At 37.1% G+C, this 17,609-nt stretch overlaps 1 protein-coding gene across 6 annotated transcripts in view; it reads right to left on the bottom strand.

Annotated features, from left to right (window-relative positions):
* Window positions 1-17,609, bottom strand: part of LOC150085538 (5'-deoxynucleotidase HDDC2) — a 173,125-nt gene that overhangs the window by 30,679 nt on the left and 124,837 nt on the right. For all 6 annotated transcript variants that reach the window (XM_090373324.1, XM_090373325.1, XM_090373321.1 and 3 more), the window contains exon 3: window positions 12,821-12,923. In XM_090373324.1, the coding sequence (XP_090229450.1) occupies window positions 12,821-12,923 (103 nt within the window). The remainder of the gene's footprint in view (window positions 1-12,820; window positions 12,924-17,609) is intronic.

Below are 17,609 nucleotides of genomic sequence, written 5' to 3'. Positions count from 1 at the left end.
CATGATATGAGATAGCCTGTAGCTATCTCATGCCATTTTTCTTTTGCTAAATTTCTGTTCTCTTGTCATCCATTTTTGTATCTCTCTTTTACAGCACTTGTCAATTGGAACAAATGTATTAGTAATGGCCACATGATGCAAGGAAGCCAATGGCTTATGCTGCACAAGCCAAAAAAATAAAAAAATAATAAATAAAATAAAATAAAAAATAAGATAAAAATAAAATAAGCAGCAGAATAAAATAAAAAAAAATAATAATAAGAGAAAATGAAATGACAACCTATGCGTTTCCCTCCTCCCACAGGTTTTGACCTTTTGAATTTCCCCAAACTGTCAGCCTCTACCACCCATGTAGGCAACGTATCATAGTAATATATAGTAATTTATAACTCGCTGGATAAAATAAAACTTCCTGCAATCCGGTCTAACACATCCCCCCCTCCCCGTAACTTGAAATTATGGCCCCTAGTTCTAGAATCATTTATAACTGTGAAAATTTCGTCCTCGTTCATTTTACTAATGCCTCTCAGAGCTTTAAACACCTCAATCAAGTCTCCCCTAAGGTGCCTAGTTTCCAAGCTCTGCAACCCACATATTCGAAGTCTTTCCTCATATGGACACCCTTTTGCCAATCTCACCAGGCAAATTACCCATCTTTGGACCTTTTCAAGAAGCACAATGTCTTTCCCATTGTGCATAATCCCATTATATAAGGCTATTATTAGACCAAGTGAGGTCTAATAATAGCCTTATATAATGGGATTATGCTTAGCTTCCAAGATAAATCTTCGGTCACCGGTTAATCGGGGCAGCCGTTTATTTCAGGCAAATCTTAAAAAAAACAGAACCCAATCAAGAAAATAGCTTAATTGGGACAACGTGCCATTTAATCGGGGCAGGAGACTGCAGCACTGGAGATTACCCTACGATTGTCTCCAACTGTTCAGTCAGATTTCTGGAGGTCACAACCATAAAACAATAAAAACAATTAGCAGTCACCTGTTTATTGGGCTTTTCTGTTAGTGCAATCTATCATAAACGGATAGTAAAGTCGATCTTATTGAATTTGCGATAATACTGACAGCTGGAATTCTGTGGGTAATTATGGTGAAATGTGTTTACACTTTCATGGAATCTTCAATCATATAAAAAAATTTATTTTCAGAATCTTGTCTTCATTCCTATTTTTAAAGCTTCGTAACTTGTTAGTCCATTCTCACTTGCGCGTATCGTGTTACTTGCAATTTGCGTGAGCCATGTTCTTTGTTATTCATTTCTTATCTTTTTACTGTTTTAAATTTTAACCCCCACCCACAAATGTCAGTGAACAGAAATTTCAGCTAGTTAGTATGTACATATTACAGTATGTATTAATTATTCCGATTATCACGTATATTCTTCCGATTTTCATATATCATTTAATTTTTTAATTGGTAAGGTAATAAAGGGTAAATTTGTGCTTAATATATCTTTACTTTTATAGCCTGTGGATAATATTCCTCCTATTTTCACTAATTAGAATTGCTGTTTAACAAAATTAAAATTCAATTCACAAACGTGATCACAATGACCAATGCTTACTACACATTGTATAGTGAACGGTACTACGGTGACTCCAATGTAACATGATTTGATTGTACAGTGAACCAATTGTAAAGCGGGGGTCTATTGTATTTTTACCTCTTTTTACGTGAAAATTCAGATAACTGGGACAGCCACTTAATCGGGCCAAAATGCACTAGTCACAAATAACTGGAATTGACTGTACTACCTAATCACTCCCCACTATCAGTTCCTGAACTGTCATATTAATGCTGTTTAGATTCTTGTTGAGAATGATATTTGATCCTCTTGTGCCTTCTCTGGCATGCTGAAATAAGTAGCAGTCATGTAGTTTGATTCAAGGAAACTACTTCACCCACGTGTATTGCATCATTCATAATTCCCAACCCTTAAGAGGGAAATTAAAGTTGCCCATGATGTGGTCACTCTTACTTGCACGCATACTTGCTCACAATACTTGAACACAGTATTCCAAGTGTGATCTAATAATAGCCTTATATAATGGTATTATGCTTAGCTTCCAGGACAAATCCTTTAAACACTTCCCATAATGCATTAGTATAAATAACTTTATGTAGAGTTAGAGCTCAAGAAATACTTGAGTCCACTGCATTCCTCCCCACTGCAGTCCATGCTGAAATAAGTAGCAGTCATGTAGTTTGATTCAAGGAAACTACTTCACCCACATGTATTGCATCATTCATAATTCCCAGCCCTTAAGAGGGAAATTAAAGTTGCCCATGATGTGCTCACTCTTACTTGCCCATTCAAGTTCCTAAAGAGATTTTTTATTATACTGTTTGGAATTACAGGGCTTGAAGCACACCCGTGCTATCATCTCACACCACACAGAACCTACATCTATCTGCCTGGTCTTGATCAGGACCTAGAAACCGTCATTGTTTTTCAAGCAGCTTCTGAGAAGCAGCATAACCCCCCCTCTCCCCCAATACACATGCCATTTCACTCCATTCTGTCCCTCCTGAGGATACTTTAGTATTCATTGTAGTGAGATTTATCTCAGGATGGTACAGTGTTTCAGTTCTTCCTGCAATATCAGCATTAGCTTACATAATCAGAAGCTCAAGGTCTCTCTTTATTTGTAACACCATCTACTATACAGACAGGTTAAGTTTTATATATATATATACACACTGGTGTTCAAAGAAACTGCATCACCCATTAAAATTGTAATTGTCATCCGTATAACGTAAGTATATAGCAGGAGTGGCCTACTTAATTTGTGATGCAATCTACTTTTTTCCTTCAAAATGTGCTGCGATCTACCATCTGAAAAATTACCTTGCACAAGGTGCACAAATCGAGGAATGACTGTATATTTCAAATTCATTGTGATCGACCGAAATTAAATCCGCGATCGACTGGTAGATCGCGATCGACTCGTTAGCCACCCCTGGTATACAGCAATATTTCTTACAGAGTGCATCAGATAAGATTGACACGCGTAGGTGATGATGTAATATTGCATCAGCTGTTACTTTCAGCTATATAAGCATGCTCTGCAAGAGTTCCAGTCATTCCTTGCTTGTGTCAGGATGGCGAGTTACGTGCAGTTGACACCACAAAGAAAGAGTGCTATTGTTGCTTTACATCAGGAAGGATGTTCTTCCTGTCATATTGCTTATAAAGTGTGTTGCAATCAGTCAACAATGGGTAGATTTCTTTCCAAACTCAAGAATACTGGTTCTGCTGATAGGAAAAAGGAACTGGATGCTATTTGTTATTGTTGTTGTTGTTATTTGGTTTTTAGGAGCATTAGCAACTAAGGCCATATTGCTCTGGGCATATGCGGTGGTCATTCCCTGACCTTTCCGCATCCTCCGTATTTGGTGGTCACAGGCTCGAACCCCGGTCTAATCAAGAAGCATGTGCTGCATGCTGCTGCTCCTGCCCACCTGGCTACGGAGGCTCCCTAGGAACTGGATGCAAACGAGTGTATATGACAAAACAGATCAGTGTTTTGAACCACTTATGCCTTAAAAACCGTAAAGCTTCTTTGTCTGAGCTGAAAAGAGAATGGGAAGAACATACAAGAGTGATAGCAAGTGCAGTAACAATCAAAAGACGCCTCTTCAAAAATGGACTTGTAGTCCGTTGTCCTAAGAAGAAGCCCCTCCTTTCACAAAAAATGAAAAAGGCCCAATTAACTTGGTGTAAGGAGTATGCCAAATGGACCCCCGAGCAGTGGAAGTCAGTTATTTTCTCGGATAAGAAGAAATTCAACCTGCATGGCTCTGATGAGAGACAAAAGATTCACCGTAGATGTGGTGAAGAATACCATCCAGACTGTATGGTGTCTACAGTGGAATTCCCTACCAGCCAAATCATATGGGGGGTGCATTTCATATCATGGAGTAGGTCACCTGCATTTTATAAAAGGTTCCATAAATGCCAATGGATAGCTGGCTATACTGGAAGGCAAATTGCTGCCAACCATTAGAGACCATTTCAACCTGCCAAGTAACTGCTTCTTTCAGGACGACTCTGCTCCTTGTCATCCGGCGAAAAGTGTAAGTAGGCACTTCTGTAGTTACTTTAGCTTCATTTCTGCATTAGAGGTTCGACAGTAATCTGTTTACATTTGTTACAGGTGAAAAAATGGTTGGAAGAACAGTCCATACAACTGTTAGCTGGCCAGGAAACAGCCCAGACCTGAATTCTATAGAGAACTGTTGGCATCATGTGGAATCTGCAGTTGCCAGAAAGAAACCAAAGCCCCTTCGTGAACTTCAAGAAGCCATAATTTGTGTTTGGAACCACAAACTATCAATTGATTATCTTCAGAAATTGATCTTGTCAATGCCTTGACAGTGTGCTGCTGTCATCAGAGCCTGAGGCAGTTCAAGTAAATATTAGTTTGCACCTGGTGAACTTTTCATTTTGTTTTCCATTTAAAATGATAAACTGAAGCAAATTGAGGGCTTCTGATAACGTTACAGCCATAATTGTTGTGTTTACCAAAACTGTTGTATAAAGGTTGCAAATGCTCATTTTGGAATATTTTGAGAGCACCTGTCAAATATTACTTAGCTTTGCCTTAACCATTAATAAATATCTTTCGTTTATATTTCTATTTGTGATGCTAGTCATTAATGTAACATACCATCGTGAAAAAGGGTTAAAAATGTGAATTTCCTAGGTGATGCACTTTCTTTGAACACCAGTATATATATTTTATTTATTTTATTTTATTTATTTTATTTTATTTTTTTTACTTTTTACTATCCTAATACATCCCTATAATTATTTCAAGTCTTTCTATGTGACACATAACTGCTGGAGGATGGCACAACTGTAATCTTAAGCAATATCATTAAATCAAGTCTTGGCATCCCCCTTCCCAATTACACAGCTTTCCTGATTCCTTAATGCTTCCTCTATGGTAGTGGTGTCCAATCTACGGCCTGTGAATAATTTTTATACAGCCCACACAGAAAGTGAACTAAGGCAGCATTATTTGAAATTTTGCTAATCATTTCACAAACTGTGTACGTTCGACACTAAAATAAGTGGAAATAAACAAATTTAAAAGACTGTAGCGCTCGCTGTGGTGAATATGTGATGAAAGTGTTGAACTTACAAAGCCATGTGTTGGTGTCATGAATTTTGTTTCTTTTATCTATGTTTTGTATCAAATATGCATATGCCCGACCAGAAGCATACGTATATACAAGGTGCTGTCAAAATGTTGTTCCAGGATTCCAATCATGTTATCCCTTCTGCGTGACCTTGGTGGCTGCACAAAAGTGTATGTGCAGTACACTTCATTGAATACGTAACACACTAATTTTTATCAAATCACCCAGTGCAGCCTCGAAACAAATCTATTTTGAATATGGTCCCTGTACAGGAAAAGGTTGGACATCAGCAATCACTCTTAAAATTCGAAGATCACTTCAAATAGAATGAGAAAAATTTTTCATTATATTTGAAAAGAAGCTTAAAACTATGAATCAGCAGATGAAGAAAGAAAGCAGAGATTCTGGTGCTTGTTGAAAATGTTACTACTCATTGCTTCCAAAATGCCACGAGTTAGGGGATCTATTCTGGCCCGGACGAAAATTCAAGCTGTTATAGACTGCAGTACAAAATCATAATTTAACAAATCAGTATCAATACTTAGTACAATCTGATGGTTTAGCAGTGCACAGAAGCAAATTTCGGAGAAACCGCTGTGAAATGTTTTGCAATATGATGTTTCCAACACCAAGTGGCAGAGGACTGTGAATGTTAGAGACGTTCATAGTCTTCTTCCACTGCAGTGATTTCTTCTTTTTTGTTGAATATTCAGTTCAGGATGTGGACTCTGTAACAAATGGAAAATGGTGATGCCATATTAGCTGTCAATGTGTCTACTACATTAGTATTAGTAGTGGTTTTTTTTTTTTTTTTTTGATTTGGTAGTTGTTGGCGCATCGGCTTCAGTGGCCATATTGCACCTCCCAAGGTTTTTGCAGTACTTTGATCCAAGCCCGAGGCGGGAATCGAACCCGCGACCTTTGGGTTGCCGGGCAGGTACTTTACCCACTCGGCTAGCCCGGTCGGCATTAGTAGTGGTAAATGATGCAAGAAAACAAGCATATACATCATCAGCCAAAAGGGGGAGAACCCTTCCCATCAACATCTATCCCCTCCAATAGTTTGTCTAGATCTCCTTGAATTTATTCAAATTACCCAATTCCAAAACAACGGACAGAAGGTTTTTCTAACAATCAAGTGCCTGCTTGCTGAAGGCAAACTTCTGCTCATCTATCCAGCAACAGTTCATTCTCAATTTGAATCTGTGCAACCCCACATGTGTAGTCTGGGCAAGAAAAAGAATGTCATCAGCATTGAATTTGCTCAATCCATTCTTAGCCTAAAATACCTCAATCAGATCACCTCACAGGTGACTAGTCTCCAAATTCTGCGAGGTTGTTGGTTAGTTGTTTTAGGAATTTTATGGCACATAGCAGGAAATACCTCACATAAGCAACAGGTCAGAGCAATAGGATGGTAACTGTTAGGAATTCTGGAGTCCTTTTCTAGCTTTGGGAATGTAAGGATGATTGCCCTAAACCAAGAAGCAGAAAACAGATCATCCAAATAAATTTTGTTATAGAGATATAGCAACAGATCTAGGGAATGAGATGGAAGGTGTTTTATGATCTCATACTGGTCCTGCATGGTGGTCTTTGTGATAGCAAGTATGGTGGTTAATTCCACTTGAGTAAAAGGCAGGTTTATGGCTCAGCTGTGCTTGAAGAAAAGATGAGTTTCTGTTTCTCATCTTGCTTCTTTAAAACCAGGAACTCTGCAGAGTATGATGTTTCCACAGACAATCTGGAAAATACTTCTAGAGTGCTGGCAATAACAGTTGGTTCTGCCACCACTGTACACCTACTGTCCTCTAATATAAGTGAGGGAAGTAATGCATATTTACCCTTCATTTTTTGAATTTTATCCCAGATTTCTTTGGCACTAGTCATCTGGTTAATTGAGGATGTAAACTGGACCTAGCATGCATTTTGGCTCTGGTGATATATCAATCACGCTTTAGCACAGGTACATTTAAAGGCTATAAGATGTTCAGTGGCAGAGTAATGTTGAAATTTTTCCCATGCCCGATTTTGTGCCTTCCTTGCTTCTTTATAATCTTGGTTTCACCATGGCTTTGGAAAGCATGGAAATTGGGGAATGTTTTTGGAACTGCAATTGCTTCTGCACAGTTAATACACTCTGTGATGTACTCCACTGAATCGTCAATTGGATCAAATTCAGTAAACTGCATGAATGTACTGCAATCTCCTTGATCACACTTCCACCATGGGATTCTAGATGGATGGCAAGGTTGTCTATGCACTATGGTGGATGTACAGGAAAGTGATCACTTCCATAAGATTCTGTTCCACCTCCCAAGAAAGGAGAGCAGCTGGAGAGATCAATGGCAGAGAACATACAGGTAGGCACTAGAAACAGCTGTTGATTCCCACAACATAAGGTCATTATTGACCTCATCTTGTCGGAATTCTTTTTATCAATAATGACCTTATCTTTAACAAGATAAGGTCATTACTGTCGAGTATATCTTCAACAATACAACATCGTTCATTAGTTTCTGTACGACTCAGAGCAGAGCCCCAGGCATAGCATTTTAAGGGCACACTCGAACAGTTATATTTTAAAATTGCTTTGTTTTTGATTTAATTATAGTCGAACCACTGTTTAACAAACCTCTTTATAGCAAATTTTTTCGAATTCCTCTTAGTCATTACATTTAAAATAGTTTCCATATTGCAAAGAAAATTTCCATATAACGAATGATTGTGAGAGACTTAACTTTGTACACATTGTTCCGCATCTGGCCTTTAGGCAATTTAAAATCACAAATTAAGGATTAAAGGGATTACCATTCCGCAATGTAAGTGGTGCCCGTAAAACCTATGCAGCCACCTATCCCACATACTGAGAAGTCACACTAGTCAACTGCTTTTCGTAGTCAGTCAGAAGATTAAGGCATATTCCCAACAGAGGTAATAGCCTATGGCCACCCATGTTGTGATCACAATTAATAAGCAGATTGATAAAAAAATCTCCAAGAAATATGGGAAAGTGAATTTCAAAATATTTTCGGATATGCGGCTACCACAACAGAAAAAATGGATATACCAGCTACATTTTCAGATGAAAGATGAAGAAAGAAATAAAGAATGACATTTTATAAATCACTGGATGATTTCAATTTATCTGCCAAACACTAATTTTGTATTGAAATTAAGTATGTTTTGGATGTTCTAATGAATGACTTAAGCACTAGATTTGAAAAACTGAATACTATTTCTTCAGATTTTGATTTTCTATTTGGAACTTCACTCGCATTAATTAATAAATCTGGCTTACAGGAGGCTGCTTCTGACTTTGCATTAAAATACAATAAAGATTTAATGTGTTAGATATTTCAACAGAAATTGAAAGTTTCAAAAATCATGTTTTATCAATTCTGCAGAATATAAAATCTGTAACTCCCTTTTCAACTTCTCCAATTCATTCATGAGAATTGTCTAATAGAATCTTATCCAAACATAGAAATAGCATTACAAAATTTTCTTACCCTGCTTGTAACAATAGCTTCTTATATTACTCGTCCCTAGTTCCTTCTCTGGCACTACTCCACAGGGTATTATGTCGATTAGTCTCCAAGAAGGAGTGCAGAGGGCAATTGCAAAATAAGATCATCAAGATCTGACTGGGTGATGTTTGCCTTGGGAAGCAAATATATAGAACAGAGTGTGAGGAAGAACCCCACTGTTAGACAAATTGCTACTGCTTCTAAGCTAGTGTTCAGTTGAACACATGTGAAAGGGAATAAGTGCCCACAGGGATTGCAACTCTCCATCAGTTGGACCATCCCCATTCCTGTCTTTATGGAAGTTAGTAAAGGTCCACAGGAGAGGATATTCTTTTTTCCTTTAGATACGTTTCCTGCAAACAAAAACAAATCAGGTTCAAGTTTATGCAGGAGCAATTTGATATCACCCCTATTTTGTTGGAATGCACAACAATTCTATTTTAAGAATTTAATCATTATTGCTTGGGTTAAATGCAGCTTTTAGCTGGCTTCTGAAGTAATGTGGGTTCTAATGCATCTGCTTTAGTTTTAAATCTATTTCTGGGAACTAGAGGGTACTTAGTATCTATACCTTCCGTAGGATACAGATCCAAAATAGGATCACCTGCACTTTCCTTCACCTCCATTGCATCCTGTATCCCACTAATAACAGTCTGGGCCTTAGTGGGAGGAGATTTTTCTTTATATGCTACTTACTACCTTTGTGCATATTGAGATGGGTGCAACTACTGATTTTTCTTCATGTGCTTATGTCAACAAAAAGCGGGCATATGGAGTAAAAGATATCTGTTTGTATTGACATAGAACACTTGCACAAAACAATTTGAGAGTAAGATTTCTCATTATTTACTGGCATTTTTTACCTGTTTCTTTGCCTCCATACATCAGATATTTTTCTCTGTCTTGACTGTCTGGATTTGTTTCTCATCTTTCCACCATTGTCATGCCCTTTAATAAGCAGGATGTTCACCTCCACATAATCATGCTGGTTTTGGAGAGCATTCTTTGGTGTCATGTTCGTTTTGTCCGTACTGGGCACAAGCAGGAGAACCACTGCACAACATCTGAGACTGGCCATATTTTTGGCCTCAAAAAAAAAAAAAAAAAAAAAAACTATCACAACAGATTTGGGATGTATAGTTTTATGGGACAGTTCAAATATCTTGCCTTGATGAAGGTAGGATATTTGAGAAAGAAGTGTGTTGTAGGCTTAATGACAGTGACAAGTATAACGAACAACTATACAGAGAAATAGAGTGGGCCAGTAAATGAGAATGTCTTCTAATGGAAGATTTTAACTTTCCAGATATTGAATGAAACTTGTAAACTGGCAGTGATGACAGTTTTTGGATTTACTTAAAGATGTAACTATCTTTACAGGTAAAAGGAAGTGCTTTTGCTTCATAAAGTTGACAAATTCTCTCAGACAGTTTTTAAATTCTACACAGTGGGACCAACTGATGATGGCAGAGAAGAAAATGCATGGGACTCATATAAATTATCAGGTAATACAGATGCCTACAATAGATATAAACTAGTCTTCAATTGAGTCACAAAGGTTTTTATGCAAATTCTTATTGCAAGAAAGGTCACTGCTGATAATTAGATCAAGAGTGTTGCTGCTGTAGAAAACAGTCAACCGGAAAACCACAAAATCCTCCATAAGAGGACATTCTCATTGCCCACTCTATTTCTCTGGAACAAATTGGAACTGTGTGGATTTATGGGAAAGTTGATGCTATGGATCAACATATAGAACAGATTGTGAGGAAGAACCCCACTGTTAGAAAAATTGCTACTGCTTCTAAGCTAGTGTTCAGTTGAACACATGCGAAAGGGAATAAGTGCCCACAGGGATTGCAACTCTCCATCAGTGATCGAGTGGTAGAAGACAGAGAATGGTTATCCATAGGCACTGCACTTCTCACGATAATGTTGAGGTAATCAAGATATGGTATTGCAACACAATCCAGAAAAATTATGCAGACGGACTGAGAAATGGCAATTGAAGTTTAACAATGACAATGCAAGGTACTGCCCATGTGTAGTAGTAATCTCAGATTAATACCAACTGCATGGTACACACTGGGGTGGTGGAAATTAAAAAGACTTGGGGGGGTCATTGTGCAGTCAGATATAAGTTCTCTGAGCAGTGCAGACAAGCTGCCATGACAGCACATGAGGTTTTGTCAATAATATACAAGAATTTTGCTAGCAGGGATAAGGAGGTTATTATCTCATTGTATAAGGCAATGGTCAGGCCAAATCTTGAGTACTGCATATAGGTATGGAGGCCTCATTTTAGGAAGGAAGTAGATCTGTTGGAACAGGTGCAGAGAAGGGCAACAAGGTTAGTGAAGGGAACAAATGGGTGTGCTTATCAAGAAAAGCTTCAGTTCTGCAATTTGCAATATCTGGAAACCAAACACCTGTGAAAAATGATCTGATTGAGATGTTTAGACTTTGAATGGATTGAACAAGCTCAATGCCAATGACATTCTTCCTCTTACTAACATTACACACGAGGGAGAATAAATTCAAATTGAGAATGGACAGTTGTGGAACAGATGTGTGGAAGTTTGCCTTCAGTCAGTGGTTGGTTGATTGATTGCTGGAACAAACTTCCACCTGTTGTAATGGATGTGGATAGTCTGAATAAATTCAAAGAACAATTAGACTAAACTATTTGAGGGAATGGACAGGTGGCATACAGGATGTTTTTCTTTTCTTTTGTTGATGCTGTATAAGCTTACTTTCTTGCATTATTTATCACTACTAAAGAATTAATTAGAGCATAACCTACTGTACTATGCTGTAAATAATGTCGTCAACAGTCAACGTCTCAGTCTTCTTTTTTTTTTTTTTTTTTTTTTTTTTGAAAGAACTAGTGGATCACAACTCTAATAATTTAGCTATGCTGAATGTTTGGTTTATTCTTCAACTTTAAGATTTAAATCTAATTTGGAATGTGTAATTTCTGCAAGGTTTTTCTAACCTGCCCAGAACAATACCTTAATGAACTGTTTCCAGAGAACACGAATACTTTATTGAACTCTTTCCAGATAGGTAAACAGGAAGCCAGTTCTTCTGCTGCTGCCATTTAATTGGACACCATGGAGTCCAGGTCTATTCTCTTGCAATAACACACTGCAGGGAATTAAAAAAAGTTGCCAAACAATGTTATGAGACCATGAACAAATTGTAGAATGCTGTGAAAAGTGCTTTTAAAAATGTGAATAATTGCATGTTGTTAACATCTCACATAAAAGGCAACAGATTATTCTTTGTAAAGAACATCAAAGATGCCCATACAGATCACTTTGGGCTTTAAGAACAATTTTGTTGATTATTTTATTTAATATTATACACAGGGTTATCTGGTTGAAATACAATTTGCAATAATCCAGTTAAAATGCAACCCAGTTTGCAGTACAAAATTTTATTAAATAAGAATACAGAAGTGAATTAAAACTCTTAGAGATTATGCTGGAATATGGTTCAGCAAAATATGCAAATTACTCATTTCAGTGTGTTTGAAACTGCAAGGATATAGTCAATGGTGGTACAAATGCAGTTCACTGTTTTGCTTCAATCTTATTTTGTACAGACCTATTTGAACATTTATTACCAAATATCACTTGGCATGGCAAAAATAATTTGGATGCAAAATAATATTCCAAAATAAATGCACATTCTTAAGATAAACCTATGCACAGCTATACTGCTTCTTCTTAAATTGACTACTATCAATGAATTACTTTATACCTCCCATCTAAAAACTTACTATATATCCAATGATGTCAAGTGCTCTGCTGTTATAGTTACCTCAGTACACACCACTAACCAACAGCAGATCGTCTGATAAGTGAATAACCCTGTATATGAATAACAATTTGCCTTACTGAACTACTTTCATTTCATTTTATGGGGGAGGAGGGTAAATAAGACATCCGGAAAACTTGTTTATTAGACTCACCATACCATTTAGACTCACCACACCTGGACATTAGTCTCTTACCACAATTTGAAAATTTATTCTGTTACAGCAGATAATGTTTATAAGGAAAATAACAAGGAAAAATAAAATTAAAAAAAGGAAGAAATTATGATCAAAATAAATAAACATACCTTTTCTCTTCTTTGCTTTTCTTCTTTTGGCACACCACAAAATGGTGTAATGTCACCAACTATGCATTCAGCCATATCATGTACTAAAGCCATTTTTAAACATCTGAAATAACATTGTATTAAATTTCATAAATACAATTGGTATACTTGAGATATAATAATTTTCTAGAAACAATTAATGCATGAAAGTCAATGGGCATAATAACACACCATAATATGTAAACTGGAATGAATAAACAACACTCCATGGAAATTCATAGGTCTATTAAAATAAAATAGAAAAAAGCTGCTCAACGAGCTTAAAAATTTTGAAATTTTAAAACAAAGATAACTTTAGTCACCAAGTTTCAAATTACTTGCCAATTGCAATGAATTTTATTCTCCATGATCCTGTTCAAGGAACTTTATTGGATAAACAAACGCAAAAAACTGTATATAACTGAACATTTAAAATGTCAGTCTTTACTTAATATAATTTTTTTGAAGACTAAATGCATAAGGCATATGTTATGGATGAAATTAACTATATAATATCAATGTAAATACACCATAGTTTACCCATAAATTTAACTACATAAGTAGTGTAAGGGCATCGTTTGATTTTATCTCATATTGTGGCTACCCTCACAACAAGATACCAGGTGTTGCTCTACGTCGAATAAATAACACTTCTCTAGTAGAGGAGGTTGTTATTTGGTTTTTAGGAGCATTAGCAACTAAGGCCATATTGCTCCGGGGATATGCGGTGGTCATTCCCTGACCTTTCCGCATCCTCCGTATTTGGTGGTGACGGGCTCGAACCCCGGTCTAATCAAGAAGCGTGTGCTACGTACTGCTGCTCCTGCTCACCTGGCTACGGAGGCTACTGTTATTTATTCTCAGTGGGCACCACCACCCAGATGCATTTCGGAGCTTGTTGGCTCACTCATTGGGCGAACAGGTAGCCTCCTCTACTAGAGAAGCATTATTTATTCGAAGTAGTGCAATACCTGGTATCTCGTTGTGAAGGTAGCCACAATGAGATAAAATCAAACAATGCCATTACACTACTGATGTAGTTAAATTTATGGGTAAACTATGGTGTATTTATACCGATATTATATAGTTAATATTATAATGAACAAAAATGCATTTTAAACTTTAAAAAATTATTTTAATTAATTTCAAAACAGGTGGAAATATGATACATATTTTCAGAAACTTTAGGGGAAAAAAAGTTTTTTCAAAAATTATTTTGCACTTCAAAAAGTTTTATTACCTAAAAGTTCATAACTTTTAAAAACTTTTAATAACTTTTACAAAAAAACATTTAATACAACTTAAAAAAATTTATAAACATTTTTGAAAAATGTTGCATAAAATAGCTTTGTAGAAGTCAAACTTTTTTAGTCACATAACAGTTTATTTATACTTAGTCCCATAAAAACTTTTTACAGTCCCAGCAGGCAACAGGCATGCTTTTTTTTGCAATGGGTAGCTTTGCTGCAATGCACTGCAGGAAAAAATCTGATTCATAAGTTGTTGCTCCATGAGTTCTGTTTATCAATGTCAAAAGTCTAATTTTAGCAGTTACCACCAAAGTCCACAAAGCCTACTCTCTACAACAGAGAATTTGCAGGAAGCCCATGTTGTAGAATCCATAATGAAGGAATACAAAAATTTTCACTGACATCACTTTCATAGATATTTTATAGATATATATTTGGGTTTTTGTAGATAAATTTTTTTTGGTAAAAAATTATCACCAGCACAATTGCTATGGATTAAATACTATTGGCCTACTCCAGAGTAGTACCACTTGCAAAAGACAGAAACCAGAAACCTGTATCAGTGTGGCAGAGGCATGTGATGCAAGAAAGCCAGCTTACGCAGCATCAATCAAAAAAAAAAAAAAAAAAAAAAACAATTCACATCCATTCCCTCTAAACATTTGTCCAGTGCCTCTGCCTCCTTGAATTTATTTAAACTATCAAATTCAACGACAGATGGAAGTTTGTTCCAGTAATCAACTACCTGCACTAGCTAAAGGCAAAGTTATACACATCTATTCTATAACTATCTTTCATCAATTTGAATTTATGCCCCGTCAGGTTTGTAATCTAAGCAAGAGGAAGAATCCCATCAGAATTGAGCCAGCTCAACCCATTCAAGGCCCTATACACCTCAATCAGATACATCGCAAGTGCCTAGTCTCCAGCCGCTGCAAATTGCAGACCTTAAGCCTTTCTTGGTAAGACCACCCTTTCGTTCCCCTCACCAATCTTGTTGCCATTCTCTGTACTCGCTCAAGCAACTCTACATCCTTCCTAAAATGAGGCCTCCAGACCTGTACGCAGTACTCAAGGCATAGCCTAGCCATTGCCTTATACAAAAGGATAATCACCTTTTTCCTGCTAGCAAAATTCCTGTATATCATTGACAATACTTGATGACCTGCTCTGGTAGCCTGTCTGCACTGTTGAGAAAATTTCATATCTGATTGCGCAATTACTCCCAGGTTTTTTTTTTTTTTTTTTCCATTTTCTACCACCCTAAGTGTAGTGCCACACAGCTGGTATGTTTCTCTGGGGTTACTTCTACCCATATGCAGTACCTTGCATTTGTCAGTTGCCACTTCTCAGCCCATCTACCCAAATTTTCTAAATCCTGTTGCAGTAGCACACTGCCATTAATAACCCTGCCAACCTTTGTGTCATCTGCAAACTTCAACATTAAGCCTGATATACTTTCATCAATATCACTGATAAATATACAAAACAACAGTGAGCCCAACACCGAATCCTAGGGGTCTCAACTAAAAACATTAGTCCACGAAGAGCAGCATCCACTGATTACCATACTCTGTCTTTCCCCAGGGTGATTCCACGTCAAGTGGCCTAATTTTGAAGATGGTCCCTGCTCGACCATCTTCAATTTTGTTGAAACTTCATGTAGGTGTTTAAACAGGTTTCCAAAGAAGCTGTGCAAAAATTCAGTTCAAAATATAGTATGCTTGAGGCACCAGCACCTTTTTTGTGAAGGTCACTTGTGTTATGCAGAGCAAATCACAAAAAATTTTCAAAATTTTAAGTGTTACTGTTGCACAATGGTGGGAGGTAGTGCTCTGAAATTACCTCCTTCTTCAGAACACTTCTTTTAAAGAAGTGTTCTGCAACAAAAAAGAACTCACAAAATAACAATACAGCACATAAAACTACTTGATGTTTAGGCTTAATTTTAAGGCCTTAAGTCAAAGACACAAAACAGATAAACCATGATCCTTGTAGCTGAAAAACATAAACCATGATTCTTTGCATTCTTTGCCAAAGATTTCTCGTAATTTGCCATCACTTGCCTAACTTCTCTGCCACGAGTCTCATTAGTTCATCTGACATCCATTTAGGACTAAACCTTGAACAGTATTTCTTAATCGATATGAAAAGCCTAGTAGCTTCCACAATTACTTCCTTGAATGCTTCCCATTTAGAATTTGCTGCTGGTAACATCATCAGTTGGTCCGACTGTATACAATTTAAAAACTGTCTGAAACCACTGTAGTCATCTTTACGGAAGCAAAAACCTTTCCCTTTATCATCCCTGGTAGTAATATCTTTAAGTAAATCCCACATCAGTATACTGTGATCACTGTCACCCAGTGATTCCTTTATCTGCAAATTCTTAATGCATGAATAATCACTGCTGATACCAGATTAAGAGTATTACTCTCTCTGGTTGCCTCTCTAACGTGTTGCTGTAGAAAACAATCATCCAATAAATCCACAAAAGTCTTGCTAATGTGCGAGTGACCAACCACAAGTTCCAGTCAATATCTGGGAAGTTAAAATTCCCTCATTATTAGACAATCTGATTTACTGGACCACTCTATTTCTCTGCACAATTGTTCGTTGTATTCATCAGAGTCATTAGGCCTATAATGCACTTCTACTCTCTCTCATTTTTGCTTTCCCAGTGTTTACATCACACCAAACTGACTCAACAATGCACTGACCATCTATGTCAACTGGATGCACTTCCTTAGATTTTATTTGTTTCTTAACTAACAGCACAACCCCTCCCCCCTTCCTATCTTGTCTCTCCTTTCTGTACACACTGTACTCCCCAAATTCCAATTCTGCACTGTTTATATCAGTGTGACACCATGTCTCTGATATCCCAACAATATCCACCTCTGATGTCTTGACCACCACTTCAAATTCAAATTTATTTACTATACCCCTAACATTGGTATACATGAAAGTATACATGCACCTATTCCTATTCTTAGTTATCCTAATACAACCCATGTATTTATATGTTCCATGATGACTCCCACCAGTCCCTAAAAACCCCAGCACCTCGCACTCCAATCTAATAGAAGCAGTGCAAGAATCACTTGCACCTCTGCCTGCAGCTACTGTTAATCTTTTAGTCTGTGAATCCCACCAAGCTAGCATTTTTCCAACCCACCTAACACTGCATCAGCAAATATTTTTGCATCCCTTCTATTTAAGTATATCACATCCCTGTAGAAGCAGTCTCTCCTGTTAACAAGCACAGACCACGCTGAGAAAAATTCTACCCATTGAGTCCTGCACAATCTCTCCAGGGCTGAACTGATTGACAAGGCTCTCATCATGTACTCCTTGATATCATGTCTGGGCAGATTTGCAGACACTTTCTGCAAATTTTTTCAATACTGACCTATACTTGTTAAGTAAGTCTGCAAATCTTTTACTCTTGAGGTCATTAGTGCCAATGTGTGCAACAATATCACCCTTTGTGCCCTTAAAAGACGATTTCTGCTCTACGT

This window comes from Mastigoproctus giganteus, chromosome 5, assembly GCF_048544385.1.
Source record: "Mastigoproctus giganteus isolate SK-2022 chromosome 5, ASM4854438v1, whole genome shotgun sequence".
Lineage (NCBI taxonomy): Eukaryota > Metazoa > Arthropoda > Arachnida > Uropygi > Thelyphonidae > Mastigoproctus > Mastigoproctus giganteus.
The sequence above is the reverse complement of the archived record's forward strand: the minus strand, read 5'-3'. Positions and strand labels throughout refer to the sequence as shown.